At 41.2% G+C, this 19090-nt stretch overlaps 2 protein-coding genes across 2 annotated transcripts in view; one reads left to right on the top strand and one right to left on the bottom strand.

Annotated features, from left to right (window-relative positions):
• The window catches only part of cdh23 (cadherin-related 23), an 85858-nt gene that overhangs the window by 56767 nt on the left and 10001 nt on the right, over window positions 1-19090 (top strand). The window contains 17 exon segments of the mRNA XM_025062894.1: window positions 272-420; window positions 546-681; window positions 1498-1886; window positions 2154-2255; window positions 2532-2681; window positions 3075-3203; window positions 3338-3466; window positions 3570-3797; window positions 15510-15731; window positions 15821-15940; window positions 16204-16384; window positions 16481-16614; window positions 16980-17189; window positions 17375-17482; window positions 18032-18134; window positions 18564-18689; window positions 18777-18980. Of these exon segments, the coding sequence (XP_024918662.1) occupies window positions 272-420; window positions 546-681; window positions 1498-1886; window positions 2154-2255; window positions 2532-2681; window positions 3075-3203; window positions 3338-3466; window positions 3570-3797; window positions 15510-15731; window positions 15821-15940; window positions 16204-16384; window positions 16481-16614; window positions 16980-17189; window positions 17375-17482; window positions 18032-18134; window positions 18564-18689; window positions 18777-18980 (2820 nt within the window).
• Window positions 4575-14458, bottom strand: vsir (V-set immunoregulatory receptor). The gene is made up of 7 exons (XM_008327567.3): window positions 14281-14458; window positions 8518-8928; window positions 8374-8424; window positions 8173-8283; window positions 7915-7942; window positions 7375-7550; window positions 4575-5903 (listed from the first exon to the last, which is right to left on the bottom strand). The coding sequence occupies exons 1-7, from the start codon at window positions 14363-14365 to the stop codon at window positions 5836-5838; spliced, it is 930 nt and encodes a 309-aa protein (XP_008325789.1). The 5' UTR covers window positions 14366-14458; the 3' UTR covers window positions 4575-5835.

Here is a 19090-nt window from a genome sequence, read left to right as displayed (position 1 = left end):
CCATTTCTCTGCATCAATAATGGATATGTAGTAATTTATATAAGGTTTTTTTAGGTAATTACTGCAAAATTATATAGTATTTCCTCTAGGTGTTTATTTGTATTGCCTTCAGGTTATATTATAGTAAGTCATCACATGAACTGGTAGATGCCTAATGTTAAATTATCCAAATGAAGTGATTTGGTTGATTTAACAAATTGCTGGAGGTTTAAAATGTAATTTCTGTCTCTCTCTCTTTCTATATCTACCTTTCTTTTTCTTTCCCTCTCAGACAACAGCAACAAATTGTTCAGCATAAACAGAGAGACCGGGCTGCTGACCAGGGGCCTCAGGGCTCTGGACAGAGAAACCAGCAGCTCCCATGTGTTGGAGGTGGAAGCCTACAATAGTGATGAAGGCAGCATGAGGAGTTCTGTGAGGGTGAGGGAGGGAAGACAGGCGAACAGAGATGCTGTATTTTTCCCCCTAAAGCTGTGACAGTCTGCATTTCACCAATTTCTTTTCCAATTATAATATTTCACATAGACACTATCCATCCTCTGCAGGTCATCATATACGTGAACGACGCAAACGACGAGGTGCCAGTGTTCACCCAGCAGCAGTACAACCGTCTGGGCCTCAGGGAGACGGCAGGCATCGGTACCTCTGTGATAGTGGTGAGGGCCACAGATCCTGACACTGGTGAGTCCAGACTCAGCTCTGTCATGGCTTCTTATCACATGTTTCTGTCTCTGTGAAAGGTACATTCAATGTAACTATTTTCTTAAACAGTGAATGACTGGTGTTCACAGAATTCAGTGTGTATTATTAACAGTGAACTAAATTAGAAGTCTGATGAAGTCTAAATCTGATGAAAGTAAGAAGTCAGTGTGGATTCCTAAACATTGTTCCTCAGGTTGAGGAAATTAAATGTTTAGGAGCCTTTAACAAACTAACTAAGTTAATAGTTTTGTTTTTGTTTTTTTCAGCCAACCTGTTACGTGAATTGGTTGGTTAGTTAAATTTAGTGAGTAAAGGTTATACTTATTTTCAAGTAAATTGTCAAAATATAGCCTGTAAATGCCATTTGAGGTAGCTTTTCTGAAAATAGGATTTGTATATTAGTCATACAGGGGTTTTTTGCACCACGAAAAACTGGAGTTATATTCACACACAGTGTCTGTGTTGTACCTTTAAATGTCTACTTCTGCTCAACAGCTCAAACTTCCTCTCCTCACTTCCTCTTGAGTAAAATGTTTTCAGGCACCTAGTGATGCTTCTGTTTCTGTGAAATATATTTTCCAAAGCATTAGAGGAGGAGACGAGCACAAATTGAGGTAAACACAGAAGCAGTCTGCCAACAACAGTGTTTCAAACAACACACAAAAAAGGGGAAGATGTCTGCAATTTGTAGCTGATGCTGCTCTGTGACAACGTCAAGATGTTGTCTTTTGTCAGTGCATCTCAGTGTTTAAAAATAGTTTGACGTGTCCATGTGATCCCTGTGGTCCTGACCAGGTGATGGCGGAGCCGTCGCCTACGCCCTTGTGTCCGGCTCAGATCGTAAGTTTGAGGTGGACGTAAGCACTGGCCTGGTAACCACGGTGGACCACCTGGACTACGAGACAAAGACCACCTATTTGATGAATGTCTCCGCCACTGACCAGGCTGCGCCTTTCCACCGAGGCTTCTGTACAGTTTACGTCACCTTACTGAATGAGCTGGACGAGGCCGTGGCCTTCTTTTCGGCTGGATACGAGGCTTCTCTGCGTGAGAACATCGCCACGGGGACAGAGGTGGTGCAGGTGCAGGCCCAGTCAGCCGATAACTTGAACCAGCTGACTTACCGCTTTGACCCAGACACCTCGCCTGCAGCTCTGGCCCTCTTTAAAATTGACAGCGTGACGGTGAGTAGCAGAGCACCGCAGAAAGTAGCTTTAAATCACAGTGTTTGCCCCAGAAATTCCTTCCTTTTTCTGTCAAATATGTTTCACACGGTGATTTAGTGACACCTTGGCTGGGATTTTGAATCAATGGCTTTGATTCTTGTCCATACTTGTACTACATGTAATGGCAAACTATGGTGTTTTTTATTTCCAGTCCTTTTTTCTTTTTTGCCCCATTCTGTGAAAATAAAAATATTTCTGTCTCTTATTATATTTTTGATTTTTCAGGGTCGCATCACAGTGACAGGTCTGTTGGACAGGGAACGGGGGGACGTGTACACCTTGACTGTAGTAGCTGATGATGGAGGCCCTAAGAAGGACTCCACTGTGGTAGGTTGCTGTATTCTTAATGCTGTTATGGAGACTCTGTCTTTGTGTTTGTCCTAACTGTATTTCAGTCTAGGTTTTATCTACTCTGTTATAGACCACCTAACGGCCTTCCTCTTTTATTTATTGCTTTTCTCATTGGACGTGCAGAAGGTAAGACCTGTTTTCTGCCCCATAAATTGGTCACCTTTTGATTTTTGATCTATCGTCTCATGTTTTATTCACAAAAGAGAGGGACGCCTGTGGTAGACTATTGATTTCATTTTGGAATTCTCACAGGTTTCAATTACAATTCTGGATGAGAATGACAACAGTCCAGAGTTTGACATCACTTCTGACACATCAGTGGACGTCCCAGAGAACACACCCTTGGGTAGAAAAGTAGCAACTGTGCTGGGAAGAGACAGAGATGCTGGACTGAATGGACTGGTGAGAGGAGGAGAAAATACTATATATATATATATATATATATATATATACATATATATATATATATATTCTCATGCATTGCAGAAACAAAATCTGAAACCTGAGTTCCTTGTGGTGCTTAATAAGACATTATGTACTTTGATGCAATGCCACAAAAAATACCAAGAACCTGTTGAGGTTATTAGCAACTTCCAAACCATTCCAAACCATAGAGAGACTCAAAGTGTCTGCTCAGCTTCCCACAGTGTTAATACAGCCGTGACATGTGCCTCAGGATCATTACTACAATAAGTACTTACTACTACTAGTAATAATAATACTAAAACACCTTCATCAAATATTGTTTGTCACCCACTGTTGACTACACAGTTATTTTTTTTCTTTTTCTCTCAGGTCAATTTTACTTTGGTGGCAGGAAACATGGAGGACGTGTTTAAAATCAAGACAGTGAACCACACTTATGGGGAGGTTTTTGTCAACGCTCCTCTGGACAGAGAGTCAGTGGACCGCTACCTCCTGAAGGTCAGACAGTGATTCACGTGTTGTTGTGACTTTTTCTGCACCTTGTGTTTGTGGAGCAGTATAGCTCTCATTCATATAAAAACCATCACTTAAGAAATGATTGTCATGTTTAATCAAGACTTCTGTTCTTTCAGGTCCGTGCTAGTGATAATGGTTCACCACCCAGACATACGGATCACTCCCTCACCATCAACATCTTGGACGTTAACGACAACGCCCCTGTGATTGAGAGCCAGAGGGGCTACAACGTCAGCATCAGTGAGGTGAGGTCTCCGTTCCAAGTCCATGACTGTGCCAGACTGAGTCCACGCTTCCCTCCTTTTTCACCTGTCGTGCTAACTGAGCAGATTCATTCTTGACTTACAGAATGTTGGAGGAGGCACATCCGTCCTACGTGTAGTGGCCACCGACCGAGACATCGGCTCCAACGCCATGTTGTTCTATTACATAACCGCTGGAAACCAGGACTTGACGTTTCGCATGGACCGCATGACGGGGGAGATGGTGACACGCCCCGCTCCTCCTGATCGAGAGCGTCAACAAGAGTACCGACTGACAGTTACTGTAGAAGATGATGGGACGCCACCTCTGTCGGTAAGAAGATCATTATATTTTGCACCTTTGGTTGTGGAGACACCAATCTGGCTTGTAATGGCATTGAGGTTTTTTTCTTCTTCAAATTTTACCCAAGGGTTCATAGATTTTCCATCACATTTTATAAAGCCCTCTTCAGGTCAGACAGTGAACTACAATCTTTTCATTTCAATGATTCTAGTTCTATTGTTTTCTTCATTACAATCTCCATAAAAACCTGCTATAGAGACTAATGTGGTTTAGATAAGTCACATTGTCTTCCTTTTGAGCTGATCAACTGTAAAGGAACAGGAAACACCTTTCTAAACAGGAAAGCCACAAGTCTAATAGTGCAGTGAGAAGGATCTGCGTTATTGCTGTTTGCTTCTAAGTAGCTCCAGACCTTTTTTACGTTCTTATAGATACATTTTGGTGCTTTGTACTATGAAAATGTACTCAGATTATTGCTGCTGTTGACTTCACAATAATGAAGCTGTTGTAAAAAAGGGATGTGGGGCTGCAGGAATAGCAGAGAACCCGACCAGAACCAGACACCCCCTCCCCCACCCTGCCCTCTGTCTCTTCTCATAAAATAAGAAACTAAGATTGTTTTATAATTTTCTCGGCTCTGTGCCATTCTCCCTGTGGTGTGAACCATCTTGAAAGCACACAAGTGGAACAGCCTTGTTTCTTTTGTAATAGTTCCCAAGACGGCGAGTGCACCACGTCCTTGTATTGTGATAGTATTGGAGACCTGCCAGTCGAAATGAGCAGTGATTTCATTGACTAGACACGAGGTTGGTGTGAGTTGGAAGAGCTCCACTTTATTGTGCAAGACGCAACCTGGACAATTTAAACTGCAGTACATGCAACATTGGTCTAGGTTTAAATCTGTACAATACAAAAGGCAAACAAACAGGAACTGTAAAATTGTATGCAAAACATCAGTCACCACAGTGACACTAAAATACTTCTTCAAGAAAAACAGTGGCAAATATACACACAATACCCTGTCCTGTACGCCAGCTACACAACAGAGAGAGATAATGACTGTTCACACAGCAGCTGTACATGTTTACCTCCACAATACGACCAAACTCCAGTGGTTTCACTAAGTCGCTTATAGGTCTGAATATTAATGCTGCATTGATTACAAACACTTCTTATTCTCATTTAAACAAACCTGATATAAAAACTCTTTGGTTGTCACAGATCTTTTTTTTTGTTGTTGTTGTTTTAGTTTGAAGGCAGCAATAAATGTTTTTTGTTTTTTTTGTTGTTTTTTTTTGTCATTGCACACAAACATTGTTATATACCTCACAACAGAAGATAAAAACTAAAAAATATACATATATATTTACAAAACAGCATTGTAACTAGGGTAATAAAACCCTTGTTGTTCTTGGTCATTGAGGAAATCAAACAATGTGTCACGATAGTTTTAGACCTTTTTATAACCCAATTACTGTATTTCCTGACATGTTCAGCACCTAACCCGTATGTTGAAGACAACTGTGAAGTGCTGTGTATGGGAGGATACACTAAGGAATAGAATACTCAGAGCAACAGAGCTGAGGTAGCAAAAGAAAGAAAAAACTATGAGGAACTGTCAAATTACACAGATTAGGACACAAGTCGGAATTGCACCAAACAACTTGCCCGAGGAGGAAGCAAAGCAATCCACAGTTTCACTCTCAACTAGTCACTTCTGCACATGGCAAAGGCCTGCACTCACTGTAACTCTGTCTGCACTCTGAGCTGTGGGGCCCCGCTAAACAACCAGCCACAAGCCTTTCCTGTCAGACCAAGACGGAGCATTATAGACCAGACCGGCCTCCGTCACAGCACAGACACTCACACCGACAAGTTCACTTTGGCCTCCAGCTGTTGATGCAGGTGGAAATAATCCCTCCCCCCTCATCCCCCCTCCTGCAGACCAGACAATGTACACATGACAATCCCAGCAGAGGTTATTGTGAGGAAGCTCGCAAAGGGCACTATCACTTTGAAGGCAAAAAAGAAGAGGACTAGAGATGAAGGTCTGTTTCCAGTTCTGCACCTAGAGCAGTGAAGGAGGTTTGGACCCGGACGATATCGGCACAAAGTCTGGAGACTCAGGGATGGTGTCTGAAACAGAGAAATAAGCAAATTTGTGACGGCCTATAAATCATAACTTGCGTTTATGAAGCCAGAGTTAAATACTTTGTAATCTGTGTAGAAGGAGTCTGGTGTTCCTCCAAAGTTTCTGCTGAGTCAGTGTGGTTGAGTTTTTCAGTCTTCCTTAACGTTAGAATATGGTTGGAGGCTGAGATGTTTCTCTTCTATTGCTGTTGTAATCGTGAGACGTCAGTAATAGAATACAATACTTTTGTCTTCATTGCCAAACACAGCAGAACAGTGGAATAGAACTCTGGTCTATATGTTGCAACATGCTTGAATATACCTAGAGAGGAACTGCAGTTAGTCTGTATACATAAGTTAAAGGTCAGTGGGCCAAAAATGATGAAGGGTTGGGTTTCAATCCACAGACAGGAGGATCCTGACGTGACACCAGGTTAACCATCTAATGAACATTAGTGGCTTAAAATTACAGTATATGCAGTACACAATGTACAGAGACATAATGAGGCTAAATAATAATAATTAAACATTTGGCTATTTTTGGATGTAAATTAGCTTTTGTCTTAAAAATGTTTTTATCTTTTGTGCTTTAAGTTTATCTTGGGGCTAATTTTAGTTAGCTTTTTTTAGCTATTTTTGTTCAATATTTGAATAACTCAACTGCTGCTGAGTTTCCGCATACACTCACTTTAGTTTCAAAATCAACAATATATTTTTAATTAATTGATTTTAAGTGATGAAAAGGTTTTAGGTTCAGTATCCCCATTTTCTTCCTTCTTCCACAGGCTAATCCATTTCAATATGCCTGGAATGTGTGCACAGGTGCCCTGGGAATCCATAGAAAAACAGTGGAAACGCTTCACCGTAACCAATGCTTCAATGTTATTTCGAGTGGAGTCAAAAAGAATGGCTGTGGGGGTCATTAGTGTTCAATGAAAGTGTTGATGAGCAAAAGAAGATTTTTATCAGAGGCAGTGGATTTATTTGGGGAGAGAGAGAGAAATGAAACTCCTACACTACACAAAATGTCTCGTCTTACTCAAGCTCAGCTGTTTTGACTTTGAACGTGCAGTGCTGCATGAGTATGTGAACATGTCTCCATCAGTGCCTCACCCACTGCAGGACGTTTCAGCAGAAACGTAGAGAAACGTCCTTTGATTGCATCAACCTTTTACTTTAAGGTACATTTTGAAATAGGTTTTTTCCAGAACTAGTTTATTGTGTTGTATTAGGTTCACTGGATGGAGTTAATATTGTTGACTTTAACCTAAAGTATGATTGAAACTTTATTTCTGGCTTAGTGTGAATCATAACATTTGTTCTATATTTTAGTATTAAAACTAAAATCATTTAACTCACTTTGAGCATTTAAAGAAACACTCAGCAGTTTTGGTATGAGGTCAAAGGTCGTTTGGAAGTGTTGAAGCGTTATTACGTATAATATGACATAGATTTTGTGTGCGTGTGTGTGTCCTACCCTCTATTGGGAAAAACCCATTCCCATTGAAATAAGGAGACATGGGAGTGTTGGGCTCAGACAGCAGGTGGCGTCCTGTCTCAGATGACTGTCTGGTCATGATCTGAGAAACAGTACGGGTCCTGGTCTGTGGTGAGTCCCCAAGAAACACTGGGTTCTCGTGCCCCTGGGCTTCACTGAACAGACATGAAAAAAGGGGAAACGTGATGATGAGTAACAAACAGCTGTGATGACAACAGACAACCCTACACTGTTGCCCAAGACATAGAAAAGAATGTGGAGTTTAGTTACTCACTTAACCTTTACTCATTACTTAGGAAATGGTCTAGATCCACAATCTGTGTACTCCAGACTGGGATATAGGACAACTGTATCTACAGGGATTCTTTGACTTAATATATAAATATGGGTGAGGAAAACTTCATGAGAAACAGTGGGTGGTAGAAAGGAACTGGACTTAGGGAGCATCCATTTAGACTGTATTATTAATATAATTATAATAACAAAGCTGCAGGCCAACAGACTGTGGGAAAAACGTACCTGTCCATCCTCACCAGCTCCTGTCCACCTGGGAGAGAGAGGAAACAGGAAATGGGCCATTGTGACAGAATTCAAATGAAGCGGAACACTTCAGATACAAAGCAAATATGATTTTCGCTGTGTGAAACGCTGCTAATCCGCCTCACTGACAGGAAATATGAACCAGACAAAACACACAGCGTGTTTAAGAATGTGTGTGTGGGAGGTGTTGGTGGTGGTGGTGGTGGTGGTGGTGGGGGGGTATCAATAGAAACATACCGTTGCTCGACTGGGTTTTCTCCCTCTGTTTGTACACCAGCACCAGGAGAAGTGGTAGAGCGAGCAGAGCAAAGATGCAAGCTGTTATAGACAAGGCCACTGGCACAGAGCCTGGGGGGGGCAGCAGAGACACTGAGTTAGACAAATAGACCGAGTGGCCTGCTGTCAACTGGATATAAAGCCGTGAGTTAGGTGACGTACCTCCAGATGCTGTGAAATCCTGGACAGTGCACGCTTGAGATCCATTTCTCCCTGGAAAGACAGAGAAAATATGTTGGTGTCCACAGAGAATACGAAATAAATGATGTTTACTTTGTTGGAGTACTGTGACATTTGTATTCTTACTTGGTGAAACTTGAAGGATGATGTGGCTGTGAGGTTTCTGCACCAGAGAAGCATGTTTGCTAGCCACTTGGAAGTCCAGAACGATACAGCAGTAGCGGCCCTGGTCAGCATAGGTGACGTCCTGCAGGATCACCCACATTTCTTGCTCGGAGAAACCAAACTGCGGTAGCGGCGAGCTCCGGTTTCCCTGAGAATGTCCGTTAAGGGTAGTGTGCCGTGGACCCATCTTTCCAGAACAGTGCTGATCACTGTGTGGTGTGAAAAGCCAGCTACGCCTCACCACATCAGTGGAATACAGGGCAGCACCCCTTTGATAACACATCAGTTTTGCAGTCGCCCCTTCAGGGCAGGTGTAGAAAAGGTGGGGGGCAGAAACGCTAATTGTGTGGGCATGAGTCATCTCACCATTGGCTGAAGACAAAAATAGAAAGGTGTATTTTAGACAATGATTTAAAATCATTATTTCTCACATTTGTCAAAGCATATTTTGTATACTTTAGAAAACAGTGATAAGACTCGCATTAGACTACACTGTAGTCATAACTGAGTTTCAGAACATGTATAAATATACGGTTTACATGTGGCGGAATGTTGACTTCTTTCTATTTCAATATGATGATGGTGTGAAATTGATTTCCAGGAAAACCTTAAATATGCAGGTCAGTAATTATAATATTCATAGTTGTGACTTTTTTAAAGGAAAAGCCTAAATATCACACAACTCAATATCTCATTTTATACAATTAAAAGTTAGGAAGTTGTTTATGTTCTATTCCATTAGAAATGGTAAGATGGTAAAAGACACGGTATATAAGATAGTTTAGATTTGAACTGTTGGATCATATGTCCTCGTATCTATTTATAATGACAGTGCTCACAGACATCTAACAACAGAGCCGTGAAAATCCAGCAGAGATGTTTACATCTTCTAACTTCTTGAAAAAAAACAACAACTTGTGTTACAGTTTTTAAGGAAGTGAAATTCTTAGCCCCAAAAACAAGAAACCATGTTTATTATGTACAACAAGGAAAAGCCATAGAGAAAAAATAGAGAGAACTAGAAATAATGAATAAATATCGTGATTAATCAGGATTAATTATGGTGAATCTTGATATGATTCATGATCATTGAAAAAACATTGATCAGCAGCTCTAATATGTATATATACTTGTTTTTTTATAAACAAGCATACAAACCAAACATAATTTTTCTTCAGACTAGAGGACTGAGTGTGACTTCCTGGTCCTTCCAGACACCAATACATGTGGGATCTGACTGCTACATCATTTACACCAAGTGTGGGTTTGTTACTATGTGTGTAGTGCGATAATCTTTTTTTTCGACCACTGTGCACTGGCACTGATCCCACTCACAGCTTTTTTGTACATTCTAGAAAACACAAAAGGCAGTCATCATGTTGCATATACCATTCTGCTCTGGAGCTCACGTTACCGCCTGCCACAGCATCCTGTTCCTGCTCTGGTGCACCAGTAAAATGCATAAACACATTTTACAGGCTGTGCGATGTGTACGCTCAATGTTTTTTTATCATTGGAGTAACACAAGAAAAGAAATAACCGTCTCATCAAACACAACAACCTGTAGATCAGATTCCACTGCTGCATAATAATGTTTGGACCCAGTCAACAAAGCCAAAGAGCAGCAGTAACTGAGCTAATTAATGATTCACGTAAAGACAGCATTAATAACCAACAGCAGGTTTTAAATATAGATGACCATAAGATCTTTGTTTTGCTGTGCATCACTTTAACATACATGAATGTTTGATGCAAAAACAGGAAGAGCTTGTGCGTGTGCCTGTACGTGTGTGCGTGCGTGTGCGTGCGTGTGCGTGCGTGTGCGTGGGTGGGCTGCAACCTCGTGGGTGGGCTGCAACCTAAGTGTGCATGCAACAGTCTTGACGCAGTCAGAGATTTTCATCACAGATTTTACTACGTGTGCCTGTAAGTGGTCAGTGCCAGGATTTAAGGAGTGGACTTCCTTCCTGACTTGTCCCAACAAGAGTGCACAGCTCCTCCTGCTCCTTCTGTCTCACTACTCACCACTGCTGTGGTAACACAGCTGCTGCACCACTTTTTTTTCTTTTCTTTAAGAAGCACAAACTGCTTAGTGGTCAGATCTATGACAACACCATGTTTGGACTTTAAACCGTAAGCTCTGCTGCAGCGTCCTCAGGTGTTTCAGTGAGAAAAGCACTCTCAGTGTTTTAGTGTGAATGTCAAAACCACCTTTAAGTGATGGGGTTTTTGCTCAACTGAATGGGAAACACCAACAGGTCGGCCTGTGCCCTTTAATTCTTGATTAGCTGTGCATGTTTTCTCAATGCATCTTGCAAATGCACGCAAGTCTACCAGCTGTGTTCTCCATGTGGCCCAGCCGGTCATTGTAGGAGGAAAGGCAATAGGAAGAGCAGGGAGGGTGATTAAAGTGAAACTGCTGCCCCTGTGGCTGTTCCTGTCTCCACGGTGGGACAATAGCAGGGGAACCCCTTCCCCTCTCCTGTTTCACACCCACCCTGCCTTCCTCCCTGTCCTTCTTTTAGAACGGTCTCTCCTAGTTTCCCTCGTCCTATTCACTCTGGTGGAGATAGATTACCACGAAATGAGGGAGATAAGGGTGTTGCCAAACATGTGGTGTACTTCTCTGAAAAGAGAAAGAAAAACACCCATGTTTAAACAGGTTTGAATGACATTCACTCCCAGGTTGGATGTCTCCTCCAGCCCCCTGTTGTTGTTGGCCTCCAACTACAAGCAGTTAGTTTGTAAGTCTTACATATGTGTTCCTTATGGGATAAAGATTATTGAAGTCACTTATAATGCTGTTGGTTTATTTACAGTGTGCAGTCAGACAATTTGATCATATTTTTTTAAATACAAAAATAAACTATTGAAAATGTTTAGATTATTTCATCGACCCAGTTTATTAAATAAAATATATAAATAAAATATAAATCTAAACAACACCAATGCGTTTTTTTTCGTCCTGTGGCTTTGGTGCTGGCACTGATGTAGAGATGACAAATGATTCAGTGAGGAAAAGTGGTTTTGGGGTTTTTTTTCATGATGGTTCGTTTTGGTTTCCTGCAGACAGAATACTGTTCAGTCCATTTAATGATAATTTGCAGTGAAGTACAGACTACTGTAAGGGAGTGTTAGAAAATAAATATAGTTTGCTTTTAGCATCTAGTCTGATGGTGCTGTGGGTGGTGTTACTACAGTGTCAGCAGTCTCAGAGGTTTGTTGTGGTTTCAACCATCTACATGAAACCAAAGAACTCTTCTTTCTGTAAGCCTCTGTACAAGTAGGAATTATTTTATTTGTAGACATCTGTGTTTGTTTATGGGCCCATTATAGATTTCCAGCTTCCTCCTCTGATTTCTGTTCTCAGGATCCTGATTGTCCCACAGGGCTCAGACACAGGCCCTCCTTTGTTTTAAGGCTGCGTGCCACCTGTTTGGAACATGTTGCGTGTGACAGTCAGCTTTCTGCAGACGTTCAGTCATTCAGCGTCGCTGTTGCTGCTTCGTACTAATTAAACATGTCTTTTTTCTAGTGGTGAGGAACAGAAGTCTCCGGCAGAAACAGTGTTTGCTGTTCTGTTCCTACAGGTTCACTTTCACCTGCACTGCTGTTCTGTACCTGTTTTTATAAATTTTCATTTTCTCTCACACACCTCAACCTGTTCTCACCTCATGGAAATGTCTATTCAACACATTACAGGGTGTTAATGAAACATCACCCCTCCCTCCACACACACACACCCACAGTGAGTTTCAGTTAGGGCTGTTAGTGTGTCAGGGCATCTTTCAGTCAATGGGAGACATACATGTTGAGCTTCCATTAGATTAGATCAGAACTTCATTGATCCCACACAGGGGAAGTTGTTGAACTTCTGATCATGACAGGAACTGTTTCAGCTCACCACAGTGTGTTTATTTCAGGTGTGTATCATTATTCTCTCATGTAGTTTGTGTTGAGGAGACTTCCTATCATCAATTTCTCTGACATTTCAAACCGACCTTCCCCTTTTGAGAAGGTAGTTTCATAACATCTGTAACTACACGATGGTGTAATGTCAGCTTGGCAAGAATTTTACAACACTGGTTTCTTCAGTCAAACGTCAAAGAACACCAAGTTGTTTGGGTTTTTTTGGGGAGGGGTTGTTTTTAACCAACTTTTGGCTGTTTTAACTCAAAGAGAGGAGACAGCTGTATCACTGGAGGCCAGAGATGAGGCCTTTTGTCCTGTTCAGAGAATCACTTCTAGTGTGTGTTTCTGTTTTACTAATCTTTTTCACGAATCATTCCAGCTGCTGATTAAATATTTGACTGATCTTCAAATCGTGTTTCCTGAAGTCAGTGGTAAAGACGAGAACATCTCCTCCGCTTTCTTGTTTTTGCTCAAACTCATTATGCAGCACATGGGCACAGTTTGTTGATGACACTCACCAAGGAGGTTATTTTTAATTGCTGGGACTTAACAATGATTTATTCACTAAAGGACAGAGGATCAATGACACCAGCTCTGCCACAGCAGGAGTCTGGATGAGGAAGGAGACCTCACATCCTGTGGTGTTCATTGACCGTTTCTGACTGTGGCATTGTCCTTCACAGTGAGCTGTGTTTATCTGGACTGGTCAGAAGGAGTGCACTGATTTTTTTTTTCTTTCCCTGTTTTTCTCAAATCATGTTTTTGGGAGAAGTAACACATAGATTGTGCAAACAGCTGTTTTTATCATAGCCTGAAAGGAAGGAAACAGGCAAACAAAGACAAGTTAGTCACTGAAAAAGGAGTGGAGGAGTAATTGAGTCTTTGGACTTTTTTTTATTGGAGCCGGCCTGTTTTATGGGCCTGCCATAATGAAATCAAAGGCTTTAAACCAGTCAAAACCTTACTTCAAATTGATTTTTATATATTTCTTTCTTCCCTGGTTTTAAACATCACTGTGTTTTTTTATTCTGGTCCAGAATTAGAAAAGCCAAAAGTAAAGTCAACATTACTTGTTGCCCAAACAGATTAATTATGTGGGCTTATCTAAACAGGGCTAAATCCTGAAGTGGAAAGCTGATAACCTCTGCAAGGTTTCACTGGTGTTTGAAATGAGGCTCAGTGCAGCCCACAGGCAACAGCTGTCTCTCCTCTCTCCTCCAGCGTCAGGGGCATAAGCTCTCACAGACATATGACTTAAAAAAGTCCTTAGGAAAGTATTTTATCGCAGCTCCCACCAGAGCAAATTGACAGAAATTATGCAATAATAGAAGGGAACTGTGCATCGCTGTGTTTGTCCTTCATCTAAACAAGCAATTTATAGCTCAGCAGTGTTTCCAGATGACTTTGTGGTCATTTTCAGACTTGTTGCAATAAAATCATAAAGGACCATTTTCTCCCTGTGGCTGTATTATACTAGTGTGAGGGTTTAAGGTGAATTTACAGTTCACTTCATCCCCCAGGGATCAGCTTTACCACAGCTTCACACCAGATGTTCCCTCTCAAAACACAACAGCAAGAAGAAAAGCCTTCTGAAACTGTTCACTTAGGTCATGTTGGAGTCTCTTCATTAATACAACAAACACAAAATGTTCATTTAAAAAAATCAAATTTGATACACAAATATAAAAGGCGACAAATTCTGTTTTTGAATAAGCCTTGTCAGCTAAACAACAGAAGGTCTCTTTGTTTTAACAAGTTAACACAGACACTGTGGCCACATGAGAGGAGGAGGACAGATGTCAAAGGTCTTACCTGCTGTAACAAGTAACATGACGGAGCAGAGCCAGAGCGTGACCACCATCCTGGGGGCTGAACCACATCGTAATACCTGTGCCATAGTTTGGTCTGAATGAATAGAATGAACAGTGTGGACCAGTTCTCCGTCACTCTGTCTTTTACCCAACTTGTTCCTCTTGAACTTTACTGTGCACAAAATGCAACAAGAGACACATCATGCTCCTCCCCCGCTGTCAGTCAGGCCTTTCCTCCCTCCCACCCATTTCTCTCCACTCTCCCCTCCCCTCTCTCTCTCTTTCTCCCTCTCTCTCTCTCTCTCTCTCTCTTTTGAATCACATAATGAAATAAATGAAATGATAAAAGTTTACAAAATAGTAACAAAATAGTTAATGCTTTTGGGTTTTTTTTATTTGTTTTATCAGAATAATGAAGTCTTTAATTAGGCTTATTTACATTTTGGCCAATTATATTTCTGCCTGTATTTTTTCAAATATTTTTTAAAGGGCTTTTAATTAATTAATTTAATTTTTAATTGTTTTTTAGCTTTTTCCAGCTAGCACTTTTATTGTCTCTTGGTACACTTGAGATTAGACAAAGAGATTAGCTTCAGCTTCCTTTGTGTGACTTTTTTAAGAGAGGTGTTTAAAGATGGAAAGATGAAAAAGTGTGTTGAATGATAACTGGATTGATTTAATAGAACCCATGTTAAATGGTTACAGACGTTAGAGGAAACATGTTGTGGGCTTTGGTTCCAGATCATTTGTTGAATTTTATAAGGCCTTACTGCACTCTTTCTTTTCATAGCACAGGGAGGGAAACTCTGAGGTTAAACTGGAGAAGCAGCAAGTGACCAAACAGCCAAACTGTGCTTCATAATACTGTTGTTTTTGCTTACACATGTGAGAATTTGTTTGTGGTCTTATAGAGTGGTTTTCTCTAAAAGGGAATGTGTAGCTGAGACTGTCGTTGTGCTGAAGACTGTGTGTGTGTGAAATGAGTGTGGGGAACATCTGCAAAGGTTGAAAAGATAGTGTTAGGCTATGACATAGGTGATTACTGATTTGTTACTACAGTTACCAAACAGATACTACTACCAATGTTGATTGCATGATGTCATTTGGTAATGTTACATCATCAGGTTTTGATTTGCATGTCAACACTTTCTGAAAGGAACAGTTCACCTGTAAAGACCAGCGCAGTCGTGTAGTTATGTAAAGTTTTGTTTCTCTGTTTCTCGGTCACAGACGTCAACCACCATCTATGTCCGCATTGTGGATGAAAACGATAACGCTCCCGAGTTTCCTGAGGAGGAGTATGTCACGGTGCTGAGTGAGGGGCCAGACACAGTGGGGGCCACCATCGCCACGGTAACAGCCATCGACCCAGACGAGGGTTTAAACGGCACTTTGCGATACGCCATTGCTCAGGGCAACCTGATCCAGACCTTTCACATCAACAGCATCTCAGTAAGACGGGGAGTGGACTACAGTGACATGTTAGAACAAACAGCTGAACAAATGTCAACAACAACATCTGTGTATGACCTGTGTCTTAGGGGAGAATTACTGCTGTCAAGGAGCTGGACTACGAGATCAGCAATGGACACTATGCACTGGTGGTCACAGCGACAGACCAGTGTCCAAACCTGGCTCTACGTCTGACGTCCAGCACAACAGTAATGTGGACACACCAATTAAATTTAACTCTAACTGACTATAAAATATGAAATTTTAAAAATAAAAAAAAAAAAAACAAGCAGAAACAAAAAAAAAAAGGTTAACTTTCTATAATACAAAAAGTGTGTTTTTGGTATGAGTAGGTATGCAAAAAAAGTAGTAGTAACTTAAGTAGTAAATGAACCAATTATTTGCCTCCCAAATTGTACATGTCTCAGTCAGCTTTCTCACAACACTAAAGTATAAAACTTTCCTTTTCTAGGTGCTGGTGAATGTCATTGATGTGAATGATGTGACGCCTGCATTCCCTAGAGCCTACGAGGGACCCTTCGATGTCACTGAGGGGCAGCCGGGACCTCGAGTCTGGACACTCAAAGCCACTGACCAAGATTCTGGACTGAATGGCAAAGTAGAATACAGCATCACCGCTGGAGACCCGCAGAGTCAGTGCAGGGCTGTTTTCTGTAGGGAGAGTAATAAATAATTCAGTCTGTTACCTCTGACCTTCTTTACTTTCTCTTACACTTACTTTCTTTTAGACGAGTTCATGATTTCTCCAGTGGAGGGTGAACTACGGGTTAGAAAAGACATAGAGCTGGACAGGGAAACCACAGCTTTCTACAACATCACTGTCACAGCCCGAGATCTAGGAACCCCGTCTCGCAATAGCTCGGTAGGTCTTTACTGCATAACCACTAATAAAAATACCAATACCATTTTTTGGTTTAAATAGGACACCTTTAAAGAAAAAAATAAGTAAGTATAAACAGATGTGATGTAGACTGCTTTATTTCACCTCTCAGCTTGGTTATAACAGCTGGTTTACTTTGCATGGCAACTGCAGCTCTTTGTCTCTTGTGGTGTACCACAAGGTTCAGTTCTTGGTTCTGTCTAGTTTTCAATTTTTTTTGTGCACTCCTCTGGAAGCATAGCAACCCTGTCACCTTGGTGAATAATAGTCTAACAAAGACAAAAACCTGTGCAATCGCAGCATACATGATATTTAGATGTTTAATTTATTTTGTCTGATTGTTTTAGGTGGTGGTCGGGGTCAACATTCGGGACATTAATGACAATGACCCAGTCCTTCTTAACTTGCCTTACAAAACCAATGTGAGTGAGGGTTCCTCCATACACACCTCTGTGGCCAGAGTCTATGCACGCGACGCAGACAGTGGACGGAATGCCCTGCTTACGTTTAACATCACTGCAGGAAACCAGGACGGAGCCTTCTACATCAACGACACGGTGAGAGGAATGATCTTGGGCTTTGAGCTGATAAAAGAGGAAATAAGTGCAAACCCAGGATGGCAATCTGTAGTTCAACCTCGCCTTTATTTTACTGTAGTCATATAATGATCTGTTTGAATTACAAATGTTATTATATACTTATTTTCACATACATAACAGTGCCCCTGCTCTGTTTCCCTCAGACAGGTGTGGTGCAGGTCAACAGGCGACTGGACAGAGAGCGATTGGCTGAGTACCGTCTCACTATCACAGTCAAAGACAACCCAGAAAACCCCCGCATCGCTCGCAGGGTGTGTGTTTATATATGTGTATAAATATGTGTGTATGTATCTTGTTGATATTGTATACAATAATTGTTTTATTAAAATTTGTTAAAATTCCTTATTAAGTTTCTTTTAAAAATTATCCCATGGCAGATCATATGTCAGTTCTATGGAGACTTTTTGTTATTATATTCTATGAACTCACTTTGAAGCTACATTTTTTGTATCACCTCACAACTCTGTCAGTTGATGTACACAACAACAGTCTTAACACATAGTGTTCCAAAACCACTTGCAGCAAGTCTGTGACTTCTGTCATGCGTGCAATGCTCTCAGACTTGACAGTGCAGTAAATGTGTTGTTTGAGAAGCTTCCTTTGTTGCAAAAGGTGAGAAATTGTCTGAGTCCAAAGCAGCGAAGAACTAGAACTGTGAAATCAGCCTCACCAAGATTACCTCATCAGTATCATGTTACAAGTTATTAATAACGTCGCACACCGATTTATGATGATTTAATAATTGTTCGAAATTGTTTAATACCAGGAACATTTTATTTACATTTTCCTCTCTGCTTCAGGATTCAGACCTACTGGTGATAACTGTTCTGGATGAAAATGACAACAGGCCTGTGTTCACCAGGACCAGCTACAGGGCTGAAATCATGGAGAACTCTGCAGCAGGTAGTGCTGAAGATGGTGATATTTACCTTGAGCATAGGGTATGGTGTCAAGACACTGTCTGCTTCACTTCCTGCACTTGTTGACACACTGTTCAATGGAAAGTAAATGAGTTTTTTTTTCTATATACCACATAATGGTTCGATTCTGAAGGCATTGAAACTGCCTCAGCAGGCAGTACAGGCCTGGATCAGTAGGTAGAGTCATCTTTCGACCAGAGGGTCCTTGAGAGTCTCCTGGACACTTAACTTTAGAGAGTCTGACTAAAGTCTGTGCTGGTAACATAGGAAAAAATAAAATATATGGGTCTGAAAATGATGTCTCATATTATGTCCTTAGTAGAACTAGTTTGGTATAGGCCCTGGTACTTACCTGAGTATGTTAGCCTTCGTCATTTTATCTATTCAACTCTTCATCTCTACTTATTTGCAGGAACAACAGTTACCATGTTAAATGGGCCAGTTTTGGCTGAAGACCAAGACATTGGACCCAATGCTGTAGTCAAGTATCGCCTGCTAGGCCCCAGAGTGGACCTCTTTACTGTGGAAGCTACCACTGGTAATATTTTTGTACAAACACTCAGATATTAAATAAAAATTCCAATTGCGGTTTTTAATGTCACTCCCTTCGTCTGTGTGTCTACAGGCGTGGTACTCGTGCGTCAGGGGGCCAAACTGGACCGTGAGGCATTTCAGGAGCCCCGCGTGGAGCTTTTTCTGGTCGCTGAGGACATAGGCGGATTGAACAGCAGCGTTCCCCTGACAGTTACCATTCTAGATCAGAATGATAATCCTCCTGTGTTCAGTCCGTCCAGTTTCAGTATTCGTCTCCCAGAGAACAGTCCCTCAGGTCTGTGCATTGGCTGTTGGCTAATAAATAAAAATGCAGATTGGTTACACATCTGAAAGTTAAAGTTAAACAAGTTTCACTCATACACAAGACTTGCTTGGACTTGGACA

This window comes from Cynoglossus semilaevis, chromosome 15, assembly GCF_000523025.1.
Source record: "Cynoglossus semilaevis isolate Cse_v1.0 chromosome 15, Cse_v1.0, whole genome shotgun sequence".
NCBI classification, from domain to species: domain Eukaryota; kingdom Metazoa; phylum Chordata; class Actinopteri; order Pleuronectiformes; family Cynoglossidae; genus Cynoglossus; species Cynoglossus semilaevis.
This window is presented reverse-complemented; position numbering and strand designations above follow the sequence as displayed.

Excerpts from the sequence above, each read along its gene's own strand:
- vsir (XM_008327567.3), bottom strand. The coding sequence starts at position 14,365 with ATGGCACAGGTATTACGATGTGGTTCAGCCCCCAGGATGGTGGTCACG. Across the intron at positions 8,425-8,517 it reads CATCCTTCAAGTTTCACCAA|GGAGAAATGGATCTCAAGCG; the intron begins GTAAGAATACAA and ends CTGTCTTTCCAG. Across the intron at positions 7,943-8,172 it reads GAAAACCCAGTCGAGCAACG|GTGGACAGGAGCTGGTGAGG; the intron begins GTATGTTTCTAT and ends TCTCTCTCCCAG.